Below are 19,053 nucleotides of genomic sequence, written 5' to 3' on the forward strand. Positions count from 1 at the left end.
TGGTCCAGCCCCATTTGTAACAGAGTGCATGGTGTTTTTTTTTAAATCTATCTTTTCTTTCCTTCTCTTCTTTTTGATTTATTTGTATTGTTAGCCGCCCGGAGTCCTACCGGATTGGGCGGCATATAAATGTTATTAAACTTTAAACTTTAAACAAAACAATAAAAGACTCAATACTATTTTGAATTCCATACAAGTTGTATTTGACTTAATTAAATATTCATATTCTTAAATTAGGATTGTGAATCAATGAACTTCATAAGGATGGTCAGCACCATTACATTTCTGAAATTCAAAGAAAAATGGCTGATATCCAGAAAACTTTTTCTATTTCCTCTCTTAAAATCTCTCCTTCCACAAACTGCATTATTGAAGTGCTGTTACCTTGCAAAGGAATTTCAATAACAGGATTTTTAGCAGTTTTGAGATCTTGCATAGATTTTAAAGGTGAGAGTAACAGCAGTCAGCTTCATGATCCATTTCTACCTTTAAACTTCACAAAATCTGAAAAATTCTGGCCATGTCATGGAATGTCTACTGTAACCCTTAAACAGGCTGGGAGGTGGTAAGCCCTCATTGGCCTCAGTGGCTGGCCACCCATTCAGTTACTTCCTAAACAACTTCTTACTAAATCCAGAATTACACAAGAGATTCCTAGATAAATGCATACACAGCAACATTTTAATCAGTCAACTGTGTTTTAATAAGGAAATTTCTTGAATCAGTATAGATATTATCTACAAAAAATTGATTGTTTTGGCAGTTTACAAATTCTATTCCAAGCTGTATTTCAAAATATAAACCTAAATATTAGAGAATGCCTAAAAAAATAGAACAACTTTAACCTTGATTTAACTTCTCCTTTAAAAGAAAAAAATGTCCTATCATATTCAAATGGATTAAATTCAACCACTATAAAACTATAAGGAATGGCAGACTATATTATTGTACTGATTTTAGAAGTGAATTCTCATTAATACCCAAAAAGATTTTTATAGTTATTAAAAATAAAGTGGCCTTTTTCATTTAAACATTTAAAAGGTTGCACAAAACATTCTGATATCAATAATCAAAAAGGCATTAATTTTATTATATATATATTTTGTTAACAGTAGGAACTATGGTGTTGAAGGACTTTCCAAGTAAAAAGCAGTTCTCTTTGGGGATATTAGTCAATTAATTTAATAAAGTTCTGTTTTAAGATGATTTTTCTTTTCTGTTGCGAGGCGAGTCTGCTCCATTTGAGGTTAATGTTCCATTGATTCCATTTTCTAAAAATAAAAAAAACAAACACAATTAATTCTCTTCTCTGGATTCCAAGCCCATAGATTATGAAGATTTAAAACATCTTAATAGAGAGCTTTAAAATTAATTTGGGGGAAGAAGCACATCATAAATCAGAATATTTTTCACAGATGCTTTAATAGTATAATGTCCAGATATTTCAATTGGCCCATTTTAAAGTGGTATTCATTTTCGCCTCTAACAAAAAATGACTGCTGAATCACGTTCTGCTACTTTAGAACATTAGGGAAATGGAGAAGGTCCTTCTGGGGAGAATACAGCTCATCAGTTTTCTCCCTCTTTGTGGTAACATTCTCTCAGCAATTGTACCCAATGCATGCAGGGCCATTACTCACATTTTCTGAGATAACAATGCATTTTTTTCTTTTCTGACCCTCTATCTATTCTACCTTTCACTTGAAGAACTTAATAGTTTTGCCCAATTTTGCTCCTGTCTCCCCCTTTTCTTCATTTCCCAGACCAAATATGTAACAAGATGGGCCAAGCCATCTACTAGTACTCCATGAAGAAATAAGCATAATAGTCTTTTTGTGAGCTACCAAGAAAATACGGGTAGACCTTGGGTTAGGATGACAACTGGGATTGGAATTTCCATCATCAAGAGATGCAGTCATAAAGTGTGACATTCAAGTGATCACACTATTTACTGTTGGCAATCCTAACAGTCTTGGCTGCCATTATAATCCCAGAATCATGTGGGTTGTTAAATGAGAACCTGACATGACGACAACATGGGCAGGAATTCCAGGAAAGCAGGCTGGTGTGTGTATGTGTGAGGAAGGTGCTACATGTTGGGCCATGTGGAACAAGAGTAAGCACTATGGGGTGGGTGCTATGGAGAGCGAATGAGTGACTTATGACCTCCTGCTGGCTTTCCAATTCACTTTATAATTACCATTGGTAATTATGCCAATGGTGACCACGTGTCTGCAAGACACTGCAACCATTCTAATTGCAAGCCAGTTGCCCAGTATCCGTTCACATAACTCATAGGAATGATGCAACAGTCACAACTTTGCAGGCTGGGTTGTTCAGTGAAGTTGTATCTTTGAACAGTCACTGAATGAGTTTTAGCAACCCAAATAGCCTGTACTAGATGCCCAATGATGTGTTGCAAATTTATATTAGAGAACTTATCAGATTAAACCACATCATTTATAGTTTCCTAATTGTGCAAAGCAACTACTTCCCTTTTGTACTTCTGCCAAAAGTATACAGAAATCATTAAAGCACAAACCTCTTTCTTTTTTCGATGGCTTGCCTTTTGTTGTCATAAACTTCTTTTTCACTGGTTGAGGAGGTGAAGAATGTTCTCTCCACCGTCTTAATTGGAAATTAATGAACTTCCACATCATAAAGGCCTGTGTTAAACAGATTGACGCCAGCACACTGATTCTATAAAGACCAGATAATAGAATATTAGAATTCCTGATGATCCAGAGATGGAAAGGATTAGAAAAACTGTTTCTTTTAGGAAGATGTTTCTGGAAAGCTACTAACTAATCTTTAATTTGCTTGTTACTGGTGTAAACAATTTGGTATATAGGTGGTCTAGCAAAAGGAAGATTATAAATAGGAATACATATATTAAGAGAATCATTGTTTAAAATGTCACATAGCAAATCCATGTTTCTATGCAGCAACTAAATTAGAATGCTATGGATCAGATATAATACTTTAATTTAGGGCACATCTGTCTTGCATTCTGAAGACCATTTTTACTATATCTCCTGAAAGAGATCAAACCATATAGCTATATAAATGCCAGAACAATAGTTGGAAGAATAGAAATATTGTGATAGCATGCTTTCAAGAACTGCAAATACAGCCAGAGTCTTCTGTAATTAAAAATAAACGAGTTTATTCTGAAAGTGAGCATCAAGCATCTTGCTGTTATTTCTCCTCTTCTTCCTTTTTGTACTTTCTAATTATCAGACAACCCTAAGTGGTCACTCTCACTCTACCATAAAACTATAATTGATCTATTAAAATGTAACATTGAAAAAAATATCAAAGTAAATTTAGTACCAGGTTTTATATACAGGGTTAAGAAATGTGAGACCCTCAGCTTAATTTCAGATTTTTTTTTTTGTTAAAAATACAGATACAGAACCTAGGAAGAGCTGCTGCCTCCGGGAAAGTTGTTAAAGGGGAAAACAGAATATACCAAAAAATATATTTTCACACTGACTTTTAACTTTAGTGACATTCATTATTAAAACATTTTGGTAACGATGAACCTGCAAGTGGCCCTTGATTTACCACAATAATTTGTCATTAAGTGGTACAGTGACATGACTGCCCCCAATTTTATAACTTTTAGTCATTAAGCATTAACCATGGTCATAAGTGAGACATTATGTGACCCCGACTTGTGACCATCTGCTGGATTTCCCATTGACTTTACTTGTCGGAAACCGGCCAGGAAGATTGAAAATGGTGATCGTGTGACTGCATGATGCTGCAAGTGTTGTTAACTGGATTCTAAGCACCCAGATTGCAATCAAGCGACTTCAAGAATGCTGCGATGAATGTAAGTGTGAAGATCAGTCTTATCTGCTCACTTTGAGCAGTCATTAAAAAAATGGTCACAAGTCAAGGATTACCTGTATCATATAATTATTATCCTATGTATTCTAATTCAAAACAGATGGCACAATTAGCAAGCATCTGCTAATTTGGAGCATTACAATTTAGTTTCGCCCCCATAGATAATTCAAACAAGCCTAGGTTAGGAAAATCATGAATTTAAAGCATCATAAAAATGACAAAAGAATTTGCAAAATATAGTAAAAGGTATTTTAAGTATTCATTTTATTTCTCCTAATAACATACCCAATATTCCTAACAAAGACAACAGCTTTCTCAAGCAATTAGTTCAAGACAAATCTTTCTGAAAATAATTTTTGTTTTAATATCATATGCTCCATGAAAACATATCTGTGTTATACCTGATTGGCAGCACATTAAAGTTTCCAGTACTAAAATCCAAAGTTTGATTTTCTGCTCTAGCAAGGCCAAATCCAACAGTAAGGACAGACAGAATTAAGGTCAGGAGTCTTCCCAAAACAAAAAGAACAGCCCACAATGTAAACCTAGCAGGAAGAAATAAAAGATAAATGATTTATCAGAATTTATCCACTGACTGTGTTACTCACATCTCCACTTTCAGATATTTATACATATTATGTACTAAGTTTTCTGGGCGAATAATTATGCCTGCTAAGATAAAACATTTTTGAAACGTATCAGGAAAGATTCTTCTGTATATGATGCTATTGAGCTCTGGCATGGATTTGATACAACATTGCTATCCCCCACTAATAAAGCACAAAAAACCTTCTGGAAAAGCTATTGTGTATTCTTCAGTTGAAGGATATATTCTAGGCGAGTATTCCTAGGTATGGACATATCAAGACCATCCTTTAAAATTAACAAATTTGATATCTTTGCATGTAAATGAATATACCAACCGTATTTAATTCTATTTTGAACAAAAAGCTCATATAAGCACAGTTACTGATATATGACATACAACATGCATCTTTGATTTATTTAAAAAGCAGGTACTATTCACTGTATTGTTATATAAAATATATGTATGTATTTATGCATGCAGCAAGAATTAACTAAATATGAACAATATTTCTATACAACATTTATAATATGAGAGAGAGCATATGTGAGATATGACAGTAGAAGCATATACCCTTTTTGATGTTTTTCATCACTGAAGTAAAATAGTCTGGAGATATGGAACAGAAACTCCACAAAGTAATGTAACACAAGAAGAACAAGACCAAGATGGGTCAAACTATAAAAAAAGAAAAAGAATACACCAGATATTAATTGGCAAAGAAACAAAAGACCTTTAGAACTGTTTGTCGTAAAAGTGGATCTTGAGAACATTTGGTACATTTAGGATAGAATACCAACCTCAAATTCTCAGCATAACTAAAGGATGGAAACTGGTGTTGTCCCATCCTTCCTTTGAGTTGTGTAAAGAACAACACATATCTATTTGCATGGTAAACTTTTATTTATTACAAATTATTGGACTGCTATCATACAAATGACCGGGCTCCCTCCCCCAGCAAAATAACAATGTCACTCACTTTAATAGATAAGCTCCAGTGATATGGAAAAGATATAGTCCAATGTAAACAAGCTGGCGAGGAATGTCTTCCTATGAAAGAGATGCAAGCTTATGAATTCTCCAAGAATTCTTATCATATTCAATTAGCTTTCATAGTTGCGTTTCTTATCTATATCCCTCTCCAATTGTCAGTCCCAAATATTGCAGAATATGCTGTCTGGGAATTATAGGAATTGTTGTCCATTATCAGACACTTAGAAAAAAATATTAAACTGATAAATTTACTGCAAAATTGTCTGATCAATAAATCCTCTCTTTCTTGCTTACTTTTGTTTTTAATAGAAAATACCATGTTTGTTAGTGGTATAAAACACTTAACTATTCCATTACTGCCTAAAAACAATCTGTTTAATTTATGTAATGGTCTTAAAAAAGGACACTATAACAGGGTATATAACATGCTAAGCTGTAACAGTTTATTTATTCATGTCTCAGTGTACTGTATGAAATAAGTTTTATTAAAATAAATGATGATGTTGCCTGCTCACAAAAGTTCCACGATAGGTCAATTTATAACTTAAGTTCCACACTGTAACAGATCTTACTGCAACAGTCCAAAACTGAATATGGGGAATATTTGAGAGTGGGGAAGAATCATAATGTTAAACCAGACTCTTAGAAGAAGAAACTATAGAAGGTTCATTTCTTGGTTCTTTAAAACTAATCAAGAAGTTTTTTCTCAATTTGAGATGCTGCTCGAACTGGCTGCAAGAGTAGGGGAAAGACAGGCAGGTTTGGATTGGCTGAAACAGGAAGCAAAATCTTCCATATACGCAAGTAGGACAAGAGCACAAGAGTCTGAAGTTACATATCTAAACCTTATATATTCTCTCTTGACATTTTTTCAGATTACAAGCAAACTCTATTTCAAAGGTACCTTTCTTTGCAAATCCCATAAACAAAATTCTGCTTCTTCTTGTCAGGATAACCATATTTATTATTTATGCATTTAATTTGTAAGCTTATGGACAAGATATTACATGCAATCTTACTTTTTTTATCTTCTGAAAATAGAATTCTGGAAAGGCATGAAACCAGTATGCCATCTGTGAGATATAAAAGAACTTCATTTGAAACCTGCAGAATACAACATGCAAAAATCAAAATTAAAATGTACTGATTATTTCATATTAAAACCTTTATTGTAAGTTTTTACAATGGAGTAATTGAAATTTTTGGAGCACCTAAAAACTAATAACATAAGATTACTATAGGTGCATTGCTAATAAAATAATGTATGTTATTTGCCTGAAAATACTAGATATCTTTATACATAATTAAGTAGATGATTATTTTTATAACTACAAAGTCAGGTGGGATAAAAGAAGAAATTATGAATTAAACTCTTAATTAAAATAACTCACGGCATTGATGTGTGTGGATAGTCTCTCCAGAGTGATGTTGGATCTGATATATAGTTTTCCTGAAAATAAGAAACAGGAAATATTAATCCAATGCCCTGTGAAGTTGCTTAACCTCTTTCTAAGCATGGTTAGCATGGAAGACGGACATAGAAATCTGAATTAAATGACTTAGCAAGCCTCAAACTGAACTGTGATTTCCTTGTTTTAAACAAAGTGCTCTAAATTCAAGAAAGAGAAGCAGCAGTTTTATATGAACTACATATTTCATAAAACTCAAATTAATGCCAGATGAATATAAGACAACTTCAACAAAATGTGAACTCCTTGTTGTACCATAAAACTATCTGAGAACCTTTCCTGGATACAAATGTATCTTGGCTGACAAGTCCACATAAACAAATGAAGTGATAACTTATACATTTAGCAGCATATTTTATATATATATTTTGCATTCTAGGTTTAGCATTTTAACCTTTGGTATCTATTGTCCCAGGAAAGTATTGATCTTCCTTGGATCTTTTCACTTGTACATTGCAGCCAATAAGTGCAGCCATTATTAGCATATTATTTATCTTTGACTTTCCTTTCAAGCAATAAAATGAATGAATGGCACTATCTGTGTATTTACAATTCTTCTGGAAAACTTAACATTGATACTTTGAGCATTCCATTACCATAGAACAGTACTAATGACTCAAAAGGGAATTATTAAAAAAAAAACATTTTTGATGTGATGACTACTTTCAAGGCAACATAGTTGTGTGATCATAGTCAACTATTTTACTCCCCATTATATATTTTCCTCTGACTTACTCACCGACACAAGGATGCTTGTTCCCCAGACGCAAGAGAAAAGGTAAAATGCACTGAGTTGTCCAGATTCATTGAATTTACTGTGTTTTGTTTTGGAAAAGTGCATTCGCCTGTTAATTTTCTAAAGAAAAAAGTTATCTCATTATTGATAGTTATGATAGTTTAGATAGTAAATTACTTGTCCTATATATCAAAAGTCCATAATGCAAGTTTACAATGCATTCAATCAGTTAACTTCTACTGTGGTAGTGCCGGTTATTATTCTAACAAACAGTACTTACATCTAACACATATTCTTGAATAACAGCATGTATGATTATTGCCACTAGCATGTAGAAGAAAACAGTAGCCAGATCTTTGATACCATAATGATATAATGTCACTGTTTCTGTAGGCTGGTTTTCTGAGAGAAAAAAGAACAATATTTAAGAATGCATTTGTTTTAACCAGCCTCATCCAATTTATATCAGGAATATCTAATTTTATTTCTATATTCCAAGCCAATACAAAACAGCAATAGTACAGGAAGAACCACCAAGGCAACAATGTAAAATATTGACTGATCAGATTTTCACTATCTTCCTGTCCAAATTTTAAATTTAAAAGTTTATTAGCAAACATAAAGATTTAATTTAAGCTGTGATTTCTAAACTCTGATCTACAGATCACTGCTGGTTCATAGGGATCTCCAAGTTGATTTGCCAACACCTATCTTCTGCCTTTGATCTGCCCTTCTCTTTTCACTGGCAATTAGCTGTCTGGCTGACCACTGATGCAAGAGGCAGGCTGAGTGAAAGCAGAAAGTGGGCTCTGGCTTGGTCAGCTGGCTGATAGTGCATTGAACCAGGTCTCTAACAGGCAGTTGGCCAGAGTCTGCTCACTTCTTAGCTCAAGTAAACAAGTAAGTACTTCATTTCGACATACTTTTTTTTGATACAAAAGTTAGTTTTAAAAGTTCTTTTAAAATGGAGGACGTGACTATAAACAAACTTATCACAGGGTTTCTTTTGATATAAGAAGGAGAAGGGAAGCAAGCCCATGTCTTTTCGGAACATTTAGTAGTTTGTGTTATAGAAAGTTCAAGCAATACTCCTTTAGGGGATGCAAAGCAGATGCCAAACCATAGTTTCAAACCATGTAAACAAGCTTTGCAAGATTTATTTCCTCTTCTAGAAAACAGATTCCTTTCCAGATTTGTAGTATACAAAATATGTCATTTTGTTGGAACTGGAAAAGATATGCTTGTACATTAAGTGCAAGTCAAAATTAGAAACTATAATAAAATAGTGGATTTGAGCTTTATATTATCTATCATCTATTTATCTATTTATCTATTTATCTATTTATCTATCTATCTATCTATCTATCTATCTATCTATCTATCTATCTATCTATCTATCTATCTATTTCCCTCCCTATCAAATTTATTGGCTGTCCATCTTACTACAAGATAAAAATATAGACAAATCATATTTTATTATTTTGATGAAAGAACTAATTCTGATTTTCTACAAAACAAGAAGAAAAGGATGAAATCTCCATCCCTAAGAGGAGGATTTAGCAAAGACTGGAAGATTCCAAATCTCAGAGCCTTTCAAACAGCACTGATAGAGAATTGAACCATATGATTATATATCTAAACCACTTCTGTGATCTTAAGTCACTACTGGAGCACCATTATTAACACCACTTCTGCTGCTATTTCTGTATGTAATTCACATATGGTTATCATTCTCTTAAGATACAATATGTTCCTGGTATACAATAATATTGCAGACAAATACCCAAACTTTTATTAGAAGATTACCTGTAACAGGAATGGTAATATTGTACTGAAGGGTAACAAAGACAACAGCTGCTTTGGCTGTAACCTGCAATAAAACAATTTGTATGAATAAAACTGTGTGATTGCATGATAAATCACAGGAACATCAATATTCTTTCATATATCTGAAAAAAATACATTTAACAGACTGAAAAATAATGAACTAGGCCGGATCAAAAATAAAGGATGACTGGCTAATTGCAAATAAACATTCTGGCATTTTTATTTTTTGTTAGCCTGCTGCTATGGGAAGAACTAAATGTAAACTTCCTTGACCAGTTACCTGGAAGGAAACTATCTACAGCATGGCAAATGAGTTATCACCTATAAACCACTGCTATCCAAACAACATAATTGTATTAATGGTAACTCTACTATCAAATTATTATTTTTAACCACAAAAGCCTTATTCAAAGCGGTAATTAGCTAATAGAAATTTATTCAGGATAAACCTATTATTTCATCACAAATTGGCAAAATAATACCGAACAGACTTCATCTTCTGCATTCTCTTCTACATTTAAAGAACGAAATAGTATTATACTGATTTTACACAGTAGTGGCTGAGTTCACACTGAACCATCACTGATTTAAAAATGGATTACTCCATCCAATTTCCTGGCTTTGCACAACACTAAACCCTACATTAATGATACTGATTGCATTCAGGAAAAAAAAAATCTGAATTGAAAGCCCATCCATAATTCACAGCATATTCAGCCTATGAAGTATGAGACCCCAGCCAATGATTATTCAGCACAAAAGACAGACTGGTATTCTTCCTTGAAATTCTAATTTCACACCTTTCAAGAAGGCATATTTTGTCCATGGTATAAGTGATCAGGACTAGAAATGTGAAAATATACGCCATTTAAATCCTTTATTATCTTTTGGACCAATTTTCTAACGGTGGGTGAAGCTCCAAAGCTTTTGTGTCCCCCCCTCCCGCAAAGCAAGTTATGGAACAGGAGCATGCTGCAGCCCTTCTTCCGGTACCCGTTCCTATACTTCAGCTGTAACAGGCAAAACTGGATACGTGTCATACCATCCTCAGGGGCGTGAACCAACCCCGCCTCTTCTGATGTGCACCGCGGACGGCTCTCTGCACACGTCACCAGCCATTACTCCTTTTCCGAAGCGGAGGGGAGGAGTCGCTTGCCGCAACGCCCCATGGGGTTTGTAGTTCTCCAGCTACACACAAAAGGCAGTGCGTCTTCCCTCCCCTCACTCCTCCTCCTCCTCCCGCCAGCTTCGGCAATGGGAGACGCCTCGCCTTCCAGCCTCCCCCCCCTCGCCCCAACCCTGCCGGCCCTTCCCGCCCCGAAATCACAGAGGCGGCCAACTCCCCCCGCCCCGACACCGAGCTCTTGCTCCGAGTGCCACGTAACCTATCCGAGACCAGGAACTCCCGCGCTGGAACGAAGCGTGCGGGGCGCAGCTCCGTTTCCCAAAACATGCAACTCTCTTTTCTTTTTCCCTCTCCCCTGACAGTTTCGGGCAGCTCAGCATCGCCAGTCGCTGCTGCTGCACACGCTTCCTTCGAAACCCCTTCGGTTCAATTTGATTTCCCAGGAAAGGGGCGTAAAATAAAAACGAGTGAGAACGGGCTTTCAGCGTTGTATTTTAAGCCCGGCTGCGCCAGGACGCTGCAGCTGCCAGAAGACGCTCCACTGAGACGATGCAATGGGTGGGAGACCCTGTTGGACGAGGGACTAACGGTCTGATGAGCCAATAGGGACAAGGACCCCACCGGCCGTATCTGTGGAGAAGGGACCAGCGCTCCCGCCGGCAGGTGGTTGCACCTTTGAGTTGCTAGACGCTCTTGGCATCATCTCGCTGCTGTCATTACTATGCACAGCTCTACCTGCCCTCCTTTTCAGACAAGAGCAGGCAATAATACAAGGTATTATAATACAATTGCACCAGCGTGCTTAACGTCCCTGTTCTAATGTCCCCATTTATTTGTGCTAATTTCCTGCTTTCTTATTCATGCATATTCTTACTCCTGTTATCTTCCTCTGTACTTGCGACTACGGTAGTTTTGCGAGCAAGATACGATCGCTTTCCTCCTCCTAATCAGCCAAGCAGTTTGTAGTACGGGGCATCCATCCATATGTTCACAGACTTGGGTATCTTTAACACGTACACCGATTCCGGCACTGCATTTACCCCACCCCTACCCACCCCAGCAACGGCAGGAGACGCGGCAACCGAGGCATTAAAAGGCTCACGCCCTGCGACTAGAATCAGTTCTGGCTTTCCTGGTGTTAACCATTCCCATTCGGTCCCCTACGTCCGTGTCTCTCTGAAACATCATCCCCGCTACCCTCCGCCCGGCCCTTCCTATCGGGTGTCCGGCAGCCCCACGGAGGTCTCGCGGCTTCTTTGCCTTCTCCCGCCTCTCACCTCGAACATGAGCCCCAGCAGGAAGACCATGGCCATGCAAGAGACGATGTCCGCATGGTTCTGCACGACGAACTCGTGGCTGAGCACGGGAGGGTTCTTGTTAGTCTTCTTGCGGATCGCCATGGCGAGACCCTCCTCGGCCCCTGCTCAGTGGCCTCTCCCTCCGTCCCCTCGTGTGTCCGCGGCGGGGCCCGACAAGAAGAAAGCTCAGGCAGCCGCTCCGCCCAACTTCGCCTCCGCCTTTTCGGGGCGACTCTCTAGCTCCAGCCTCGGGCAAAAAACCGCCACTCGTCGTTTCCTGCCCCTCAGCGCGAACGGAGGGAACTCGCTCCCTGTGGCTTAGTCGCAGGGAATGTGCGACAGCACCCCCTTTCGGATAGGCGGACCAAATCCGAAACTCGCAGCTGATTGGCGGTGGCAAAGACGTGACGAGGCAGCTGAGAAAGCTTGGGGGCGTAAACGGTAGAGAAAGTGGGTGGCCCTTTACTTCGCGCGTCACTTGAACGTTCAGGACGAGCGTTAGCCAATCACAAAAAGGCTGTGCTTGCGGAGAAGCGCGCGCCTCCGGAGTGGTTTTGATTGTCTGTCTGCTGAAGGTGAAGTCGCCCCCATTGTCGTTTACCCGTTGTACTCTGAACATATCTAGAGGAATCCGGCTCTAATATTCACCTAACACAATATGTTCTTCTCTTTTCCTTTTATTGAGCAACAGGTTTTACAAAAAAAAATGCCTACAATTCTTCTGTTAACTTTTTGTCGACTTGATATTGTTTGAAAGTGAATCTTACAGGAAAATTTCAAATAAAAATCCCAGCCTGCCTTACTTTGGGTTTCAGAAAAGATGCAAAAAGTCATTGCAGATATGACTATCATCGGAAAATAAATAGTTAAGATCCAGGATAAGAATTGAATCTCATTTGTATAGGAATCCAACTGAAAACACATGAATAGACTAGACTAGCATCCTTAGTGTGCAAAAGTTTAAACTTAGAACTTGTGAAGCAAAACAGTTTGGGCTTATTCAGTTTCCAGTAGAGGGCCAACTTGAAAGGAGTTTTATAATAGCTTTCATTGCCCTCCAAATATGTGGACTTTGATCTGCAGAATTGTCCGCAGTAACTACTATCTTGGGAGCTGACGTGTACGTATTTGGAGAACTCTGATTAGGGGAGGTGATTTTAGAGGACAAACATTGACATTTTCCACTGGCCTTTTCCCTGTATCTTTTCCTTGCTTGTTTTTTCTTTCAGATTGTAAGCAATGATCTATTTTAGAAGTTGCACTCCAATAGTTCAGGATAATCTAGCACAGGAAAAAAAATTATTTTTTTAAATAATTTTTTTAAATAATTTTTTTGTTACATGGACAACACATATCCACAACAATGGAAAGAAAAAAAAAGACAACAACAAAAATAAAAAACAACTGAAAAAAAAGCCATCATCACATATAGCATGTCGTTTGGTTACAAGTATTTTAACATTTATCATTCTTATACATTTATTATTTGATCTATCCTAACTATATTTCCCCCCACAGACACGCTTTGTATCTTTCTCTTATGTATATACTTATGTATTGGGTAAAAACACACACACACACACACACACACACACACAAAAACCCAACATGCATATGTTATAAAAAAGTATATCAGCTGGTTATAAAAAGTTTTTGTGCATCTCTTCCATTAATTCATATTAATTCAAATGTCTTAACACAAATATTTACTATATTAACATCATCATACCTCCACTTTTAGTTGACTACAGTTATTTAAACATCCTTATCCTTAACTATACCAAAAATTCAATCCCTAACCACATGCTGGCATTTCATTTACTTATTTGTAAAATCCTCCATTAACATTAAGTCCTCATATCCTGTTTTAGCTAAACATCCATAATATTTAATACCAAAGATTTCTAATTTCTAATCCTCCATGTATATAATTTATTATCATTCTCCTTTCTTTATTTAGTTATATCCTATATCATAGCATTTCCCCCCTATCAGTTAAGATTTAACTGTATATAGTTTTATTTTAGTTTTTATAACAATTATTATTGTGATTAAAAATCTTTATATATAGTCCAAAGTTATTTCTAACCTTCCCTTCTCATATCCAATTATTATTTATCATAGCAACTCAACATTATATACATTACTATCATTATCAATTATTATTCAACTATACCTATTGCAAATGAATTTAACTAGGTTTAGCTAATTTTGAATTATACTCTTCCATCTATCAGCCTGTGTCTCTCCAATAACAGAACAGTCTTATATCTGCTGCCATTCGTGGGTCCAATTCTCCAAACATCTTTATGAACAAGTCCATACGAAGAAATCTTTGCACCTTTTTGTTTATGGTGCCTCTCATATAATGCTGCCACCCTCTTTTTATTTCCTTTATCAGCTTGTCTTTAATTCTCAGTAGTGGTATCAAATGTTTTGCAGATGGTATTTCATAAAGTATGAATTCTTTAATGCTTCTCACTCCTCCTGCGCCCTGTCTTTTGAAGTAAATTTTCTGTGTGGCTGCCTCCCCTTCAAACATTCCATCCTTTGCCCACCCGGGCTCCGCAAAGGCAAAAAACATCCCAATATGTTATGTGATATCACATGACGCAATTGAGTTTGACATCTGTGCCTTAGTAGCTACATATACTGTATATATTTATAGTACAGTTTTTCAAAACTTGTTTTAAAATGATCTCTTAGGTCAATTTTTCTAAAAAAATTGACAGCATGTTACCATGGATTTCCATTCAATCCACTTCTGTGGCTCTTGGGAATCAAAGAACATATAGCAACTTTGGATACCTTGACAGAATGTTATAAACATGTCTATTAATCCTAAACTCAAAATCGAATGTATTTTTTACTAAGAACTTTTAGTATTCTGTTTTTTCATAGCTATTTTTTAAATTTCACAAGATACTATATATATATATATTTCTATTTGACATGGATATTGCTAATTTGCTGTCAGCAGTGTGTAAGCATATAAGTCTCCTTTAGGGCTCAGATAAGATGCTTGGTGTAATCAATGTCAACTTTTCACAATGTTCAGTAGTATGCAACATCATTATTCAAAACATTTATTTCTGCCATTCCACATACAGTGGGGCAAAAAAGTATTTAGTCAGCCATCAATTGTGCAAGTTCTCCCACTTAAAAAGATGAGAGGCCTGTAATTGGCATCATAGGTAGACCTCAACTATGAGAGACAAAATGAGAAAACAAATCCAGACAATCACATTGTCTGATTTGGAAAGAATTTTTTTGCAAATTATGGTGGAAAATAAGCAAGATTTCTGGCTCTCACAGACCTGTAACCTCTTCTTTAAGAGACTCCTCTGTCCTCCACTCATTACCTGTATTAATGGCACCTGTTTGAACTTGTTAGCAGTATAAAAGACACCTGTCCACATCCTCAAACAGTCATACTCCAAACTCCACTATGGTGAAGACCAAAGAGCTATCGAAGGACACCAGAAACAAAATTTTAGACCTGCACCAGGCTGGGAAGACTGAATCTGCAATAGGCAAGCAGCTTGGTGTGAAGAAATCAACTATGGGAGCAATAATTAGAAAATGGAAGACATACAAGACCACTGATAATCTCCCTCGATCTGGGGCTCCACGCAAGATCTCACCCCGTGGGGTCAAAATGATCACAAGAATGGTGAACAAAAATCCCAGAACCACACGGGGGACCTAGTGAATGACCTGCAGAGAGCTGGGACTTTTAAAGATTGGGTGAAAGGAACGCAGGAGCCATGGATCATGAGAGTAATGATGTTTATTAGTGCCAGATGACAAGATGACAAGCGATTCAGAAATCTGTTACAACTGTCCGGTATTTATACCCTCAGGTCACCAACTGTCATTAGAACCTCCAATCACAGGCTGTGCTTCGCCCGACCAATTAGAACGCAGCACAGGCTGTTGCTGGGCTATAACACTCCTTCCCCCCAGTTATTTACATACGTGTCAATTAGCGTGTTATTTGTTTGCATTTTTTTAATCTATTTATTTATTGCATTTACAATTTAATTACATTTTATTTTTCTTTTGTTACAATTTAATTGCATTTTATTTTTCTTTTGTTCAAGTTCAACATTTACAAATTGTGTTCTCTCCTTCCCCCCAGTTAACCAGACACTTCACAATCTCATATTCCTATTTGCATATACATTTGCATATATACACACCATTTACATATACACATTTGCCCTCAAACTGGTTCAGGACCTACAATCAAGTCTTTTTGGCTCGCTCCTGAATTTGACAGCGGCCAGCAGCGGCAGGGAGGCAGTATAACTTGTAAGTTTGTGTATGAAGAGATTAGCGGCTTTGTGGATTGGCTTTGCTGGATCGGCATGCAGGCAGGGTTCCGCTGTTGCTGGAATGTTTAGCTGACAGGATTTCTGCTGACTTTTGCTGCAGAGAATGGTAGGCTTCTGAAACGGCTGTGGAGGCTTCTGTTAGAGAGCGGAGACCGGCCCTGGAGGCGGCTGAGTTGTTCCTGGCTTGTTAGGAAGGCAGCAGGCAGGCTTTTGAGTGGCCAGAGTTACTAGCGTTGCTCCTTGGGAGGCAAGGAGCTTTGTAATGCAAATGGCCTTGGAAGGCTGGCAGCTGTGGAAAACCCAGGTGGAGCAGCGGTTGGCTCTGTAGGAAGAAAGACTGCAGCGTCTATGTCTATGGCTTCTCGGGAGGCAGTAGAGCAGGCTGGAAAGCTGTATGCTAGAATCAGAGGCTTCTTAGGCAACAGTAACCGTTTATTGCAACACGAACGTTTGTAACAGTAGCTAACAGTAGACCGGATAGACTCTAGAGTTGTGTCTGGTAGATCTTCGTGGCAGAGAGGCAGGCAGACAGGCAGCTTCAGCTGCGGTTGAGCCGACACGATTCGTAGCTCGTCCCTGAGCAGAGGCAGCGGCTCCAGCCAAGGTTAAGCGTGGTGGCCCGTCCCTGTGACTGAAGGAGTCCGTGCCTGTGGATCTACTCAGGTTGGCTTGATCGGAGGCGAAACCTGAGGCAGTGGCAACTGCTGCTGCAGCTCTGACAGGTCTTCAAAGTATTTTCTGTTCGCGTTTGCTTGGTTGCGTTGCGAGTGGCTTAGTGTTCGTTGTTGTTTTCCAGGCTCTGCGGAATCGCATTCAATCCCATCCTCGTCGCCAGTTTTAAAGATTGGGTGAAAGGAACGCAGGAGCCATGGATCATGAGAGTAATGATGTTTATTAGTGCCAGATGACAAGCGATTCAGAAATCCGTTACAACTGTCCGGTATTTATACCCTCAGGTCACCAACTGTCATTAGAACCTCCAATCACAGGCTGTGCTTCGCCCGACCAATTAGAACGCAGCACAGGCTGTTGCTGGGCTATAACAGGGACCAACATAACAAAGGCTACCATCAGTAACATACTATGCCGCCAGGGACTCAGATCCTGCAGTGCCAGACATGTCCCCCTGCTGAAGCCAGTACATGTCCGGGCCCGTTTGAAGTTTGCTAGAGAGCATTTGGATGATCCAGAAGAGGATTGGGGGAATGTCATATGGTCAGATGAAACCAAAGTACAACTGTTTGGTAGAAACACAACTCGTCGTGTTTGGAGGAGAGAGAATACTGAGTTGCATCCAAAGAACACCATACCTACTGTGAAGCACGGAGGTGGCAACATCATGCTTTGGGGCTGTTTCTCTGCAAAGGGCCCAGGACAACTGATCCGTGTACAGGAAAGAATGAATGGGGCCACGTATCGTGAGATTTTGAGTGCAAACCTCCTTCCATCAGCAAGGACATTGAAGATGAAACGTGACTGGGTCTTTCAGCAGGACAATGATCCCAAACACATCGCCTGGGCAATTAAGGAGTGCTTCGTAAGAAGCATTTCAAGGTCCTGCAGTGGCCTAGCCAGTCTCCAGATCTCAACTCCATAGAAAACCTTTGGAGGGTGTTGAAAGTCCGTGTTGCCCAGCGACAGCCCCAAAACATCACTGCTCTAAAGGAGATCTGCATGGAGGAATGGGCCAACATACCAGCAACAGTGTGTGCCAACCTTGTGAAGACTTACAGACAACGTTTGACCTCTGTCATTGCCAACAAAGGATATATACGTAACAAAGTATTGAGATGAACTTTTGATATTGACCAAATACTTATTTTCCACCATAATTTACAAAAAAATTCTTTCCATATCAGACAAAGTGATTGTCTGGATTTGTTTTCTCATTTTGTTTTTCATAGTTGAGATCTACCTATGATGTCAATTACAGGCCTCTCTCATCTTTTTAAGTGGGAGAACTTGCACAATTGGTGGCTGACTAAATACTTTTTCCCCCCACTGTATCTTATATAAAGACCACACAGCTTGTGCTAATGCCTTACAGGCTTTTCCTAAAGCATTCACCAAATTTATTGAGCTACAATTTTCAGCATTTCTTATTACTAAGGAATGCTGAAAATTATACATCAACACTTCAGAGACACATTTTTTTACATTGATTAAAAAAAAGTGCCATTGTTATGAATGTAAAGGCTGCAAGATCAGGCATTTTATCAGACTGTAGGCCAAACAGGTTTATGTAGACAGTTCACATTCATAAGGGAAATACGTTTTCTATGATATGAACATAAGTCCTTTGCTCTGCTAGATATAACAAAAGGTTTGATCCTTTGTAATAATGGAAGTAGAGGTTATTGTCATGAAGATATAAAAGTGAGGGCTTTAACATTGCTCGACCGTACCCTTTGAAGTTTCCAAAAAGATAGGAATACAGGAAAATTGAAACGGGAAAAAAGATGCTTCCGAAGAAATGTCAAAAATTCTCGTTAGGAATATAAATTTTAATTCTTGTGTCTTGTGCTTTTAATATCATTTTTTATTCCTTTATATAATTTTAGAATTTTATGATTTTATCTTTGCCTATATCCAGCCACCATGCTTTTTATGCTTTTTTTGAAGATGCACAGAATTTTATGATTACTGTAATAACATTCAAATTTGGAATTTGCAGACAAACTAGTTCAGATCTGAACATTTCATACTTTCATTCAACTGTATTTAAAATGAGATTAAATATTATATTGCCAGCGTTCACTAATATATAGAAATTCTATTCTATAGGATTTTAGTCTTTTTCCAGTTAAGTTAAAAAAGATCATGAAA

The 19,053-nt window shown here is 37.7% G+C and overlaps 1 protein-coding gene across 1 annotated transcript; it reads right to left on the reverse strand.

Annotated features, from left to right (window-relative positions):
* Nucleotides 1-1,062: 1,062 nt before the first annotated feature.
* On the reverse strand, nt 1,063-12,232 carry TRAM1 (translocation associated membrane protein 1). The gene is made up of 11 exons (XM_032222760.1): nt 11,870-12,232; nt 9,446-9,509; nt 7,920-8,041; nt 7,643-7,759; nt 6,826-6,884; nt 6,454-6,538; nt 5,421-5,491; nt 5,015-5,119; nt 4,257-4,400; nt 2,543-2,700; nt 1,063-1,271 (listed from the first exon to the last, which is right to left on the reverse strand). The coding sequence occupies exons 1-11, from the start codon at nt 11,990-11,992 to the stop codon at nt 1,198-1,200; spliced, it is 1,122 nt and encodes a 373-aa protein (XP_032078651.1). The 5' UTR covers nt 11,993-12,232; the 3' UTR covers nt 1,063-1,197.
* Between the last annotated feature and the right edge of the window lie 6,821 nt (nt 12,233-19,053).

Source organism: Thamnophis elegans, chromosome 8 (assembly GCF_009769535.1).
Source record: "Thamnophis elegans isolate rThaEle1 chromosome 8, rThaEle1.pri, whole genome shotgun sequence".
NCBI lineage: Eukaryota > Metazoa > Chordata > Lepidosauria > Squamata > Colubridae > Thamnophis > Thamnophis elegans.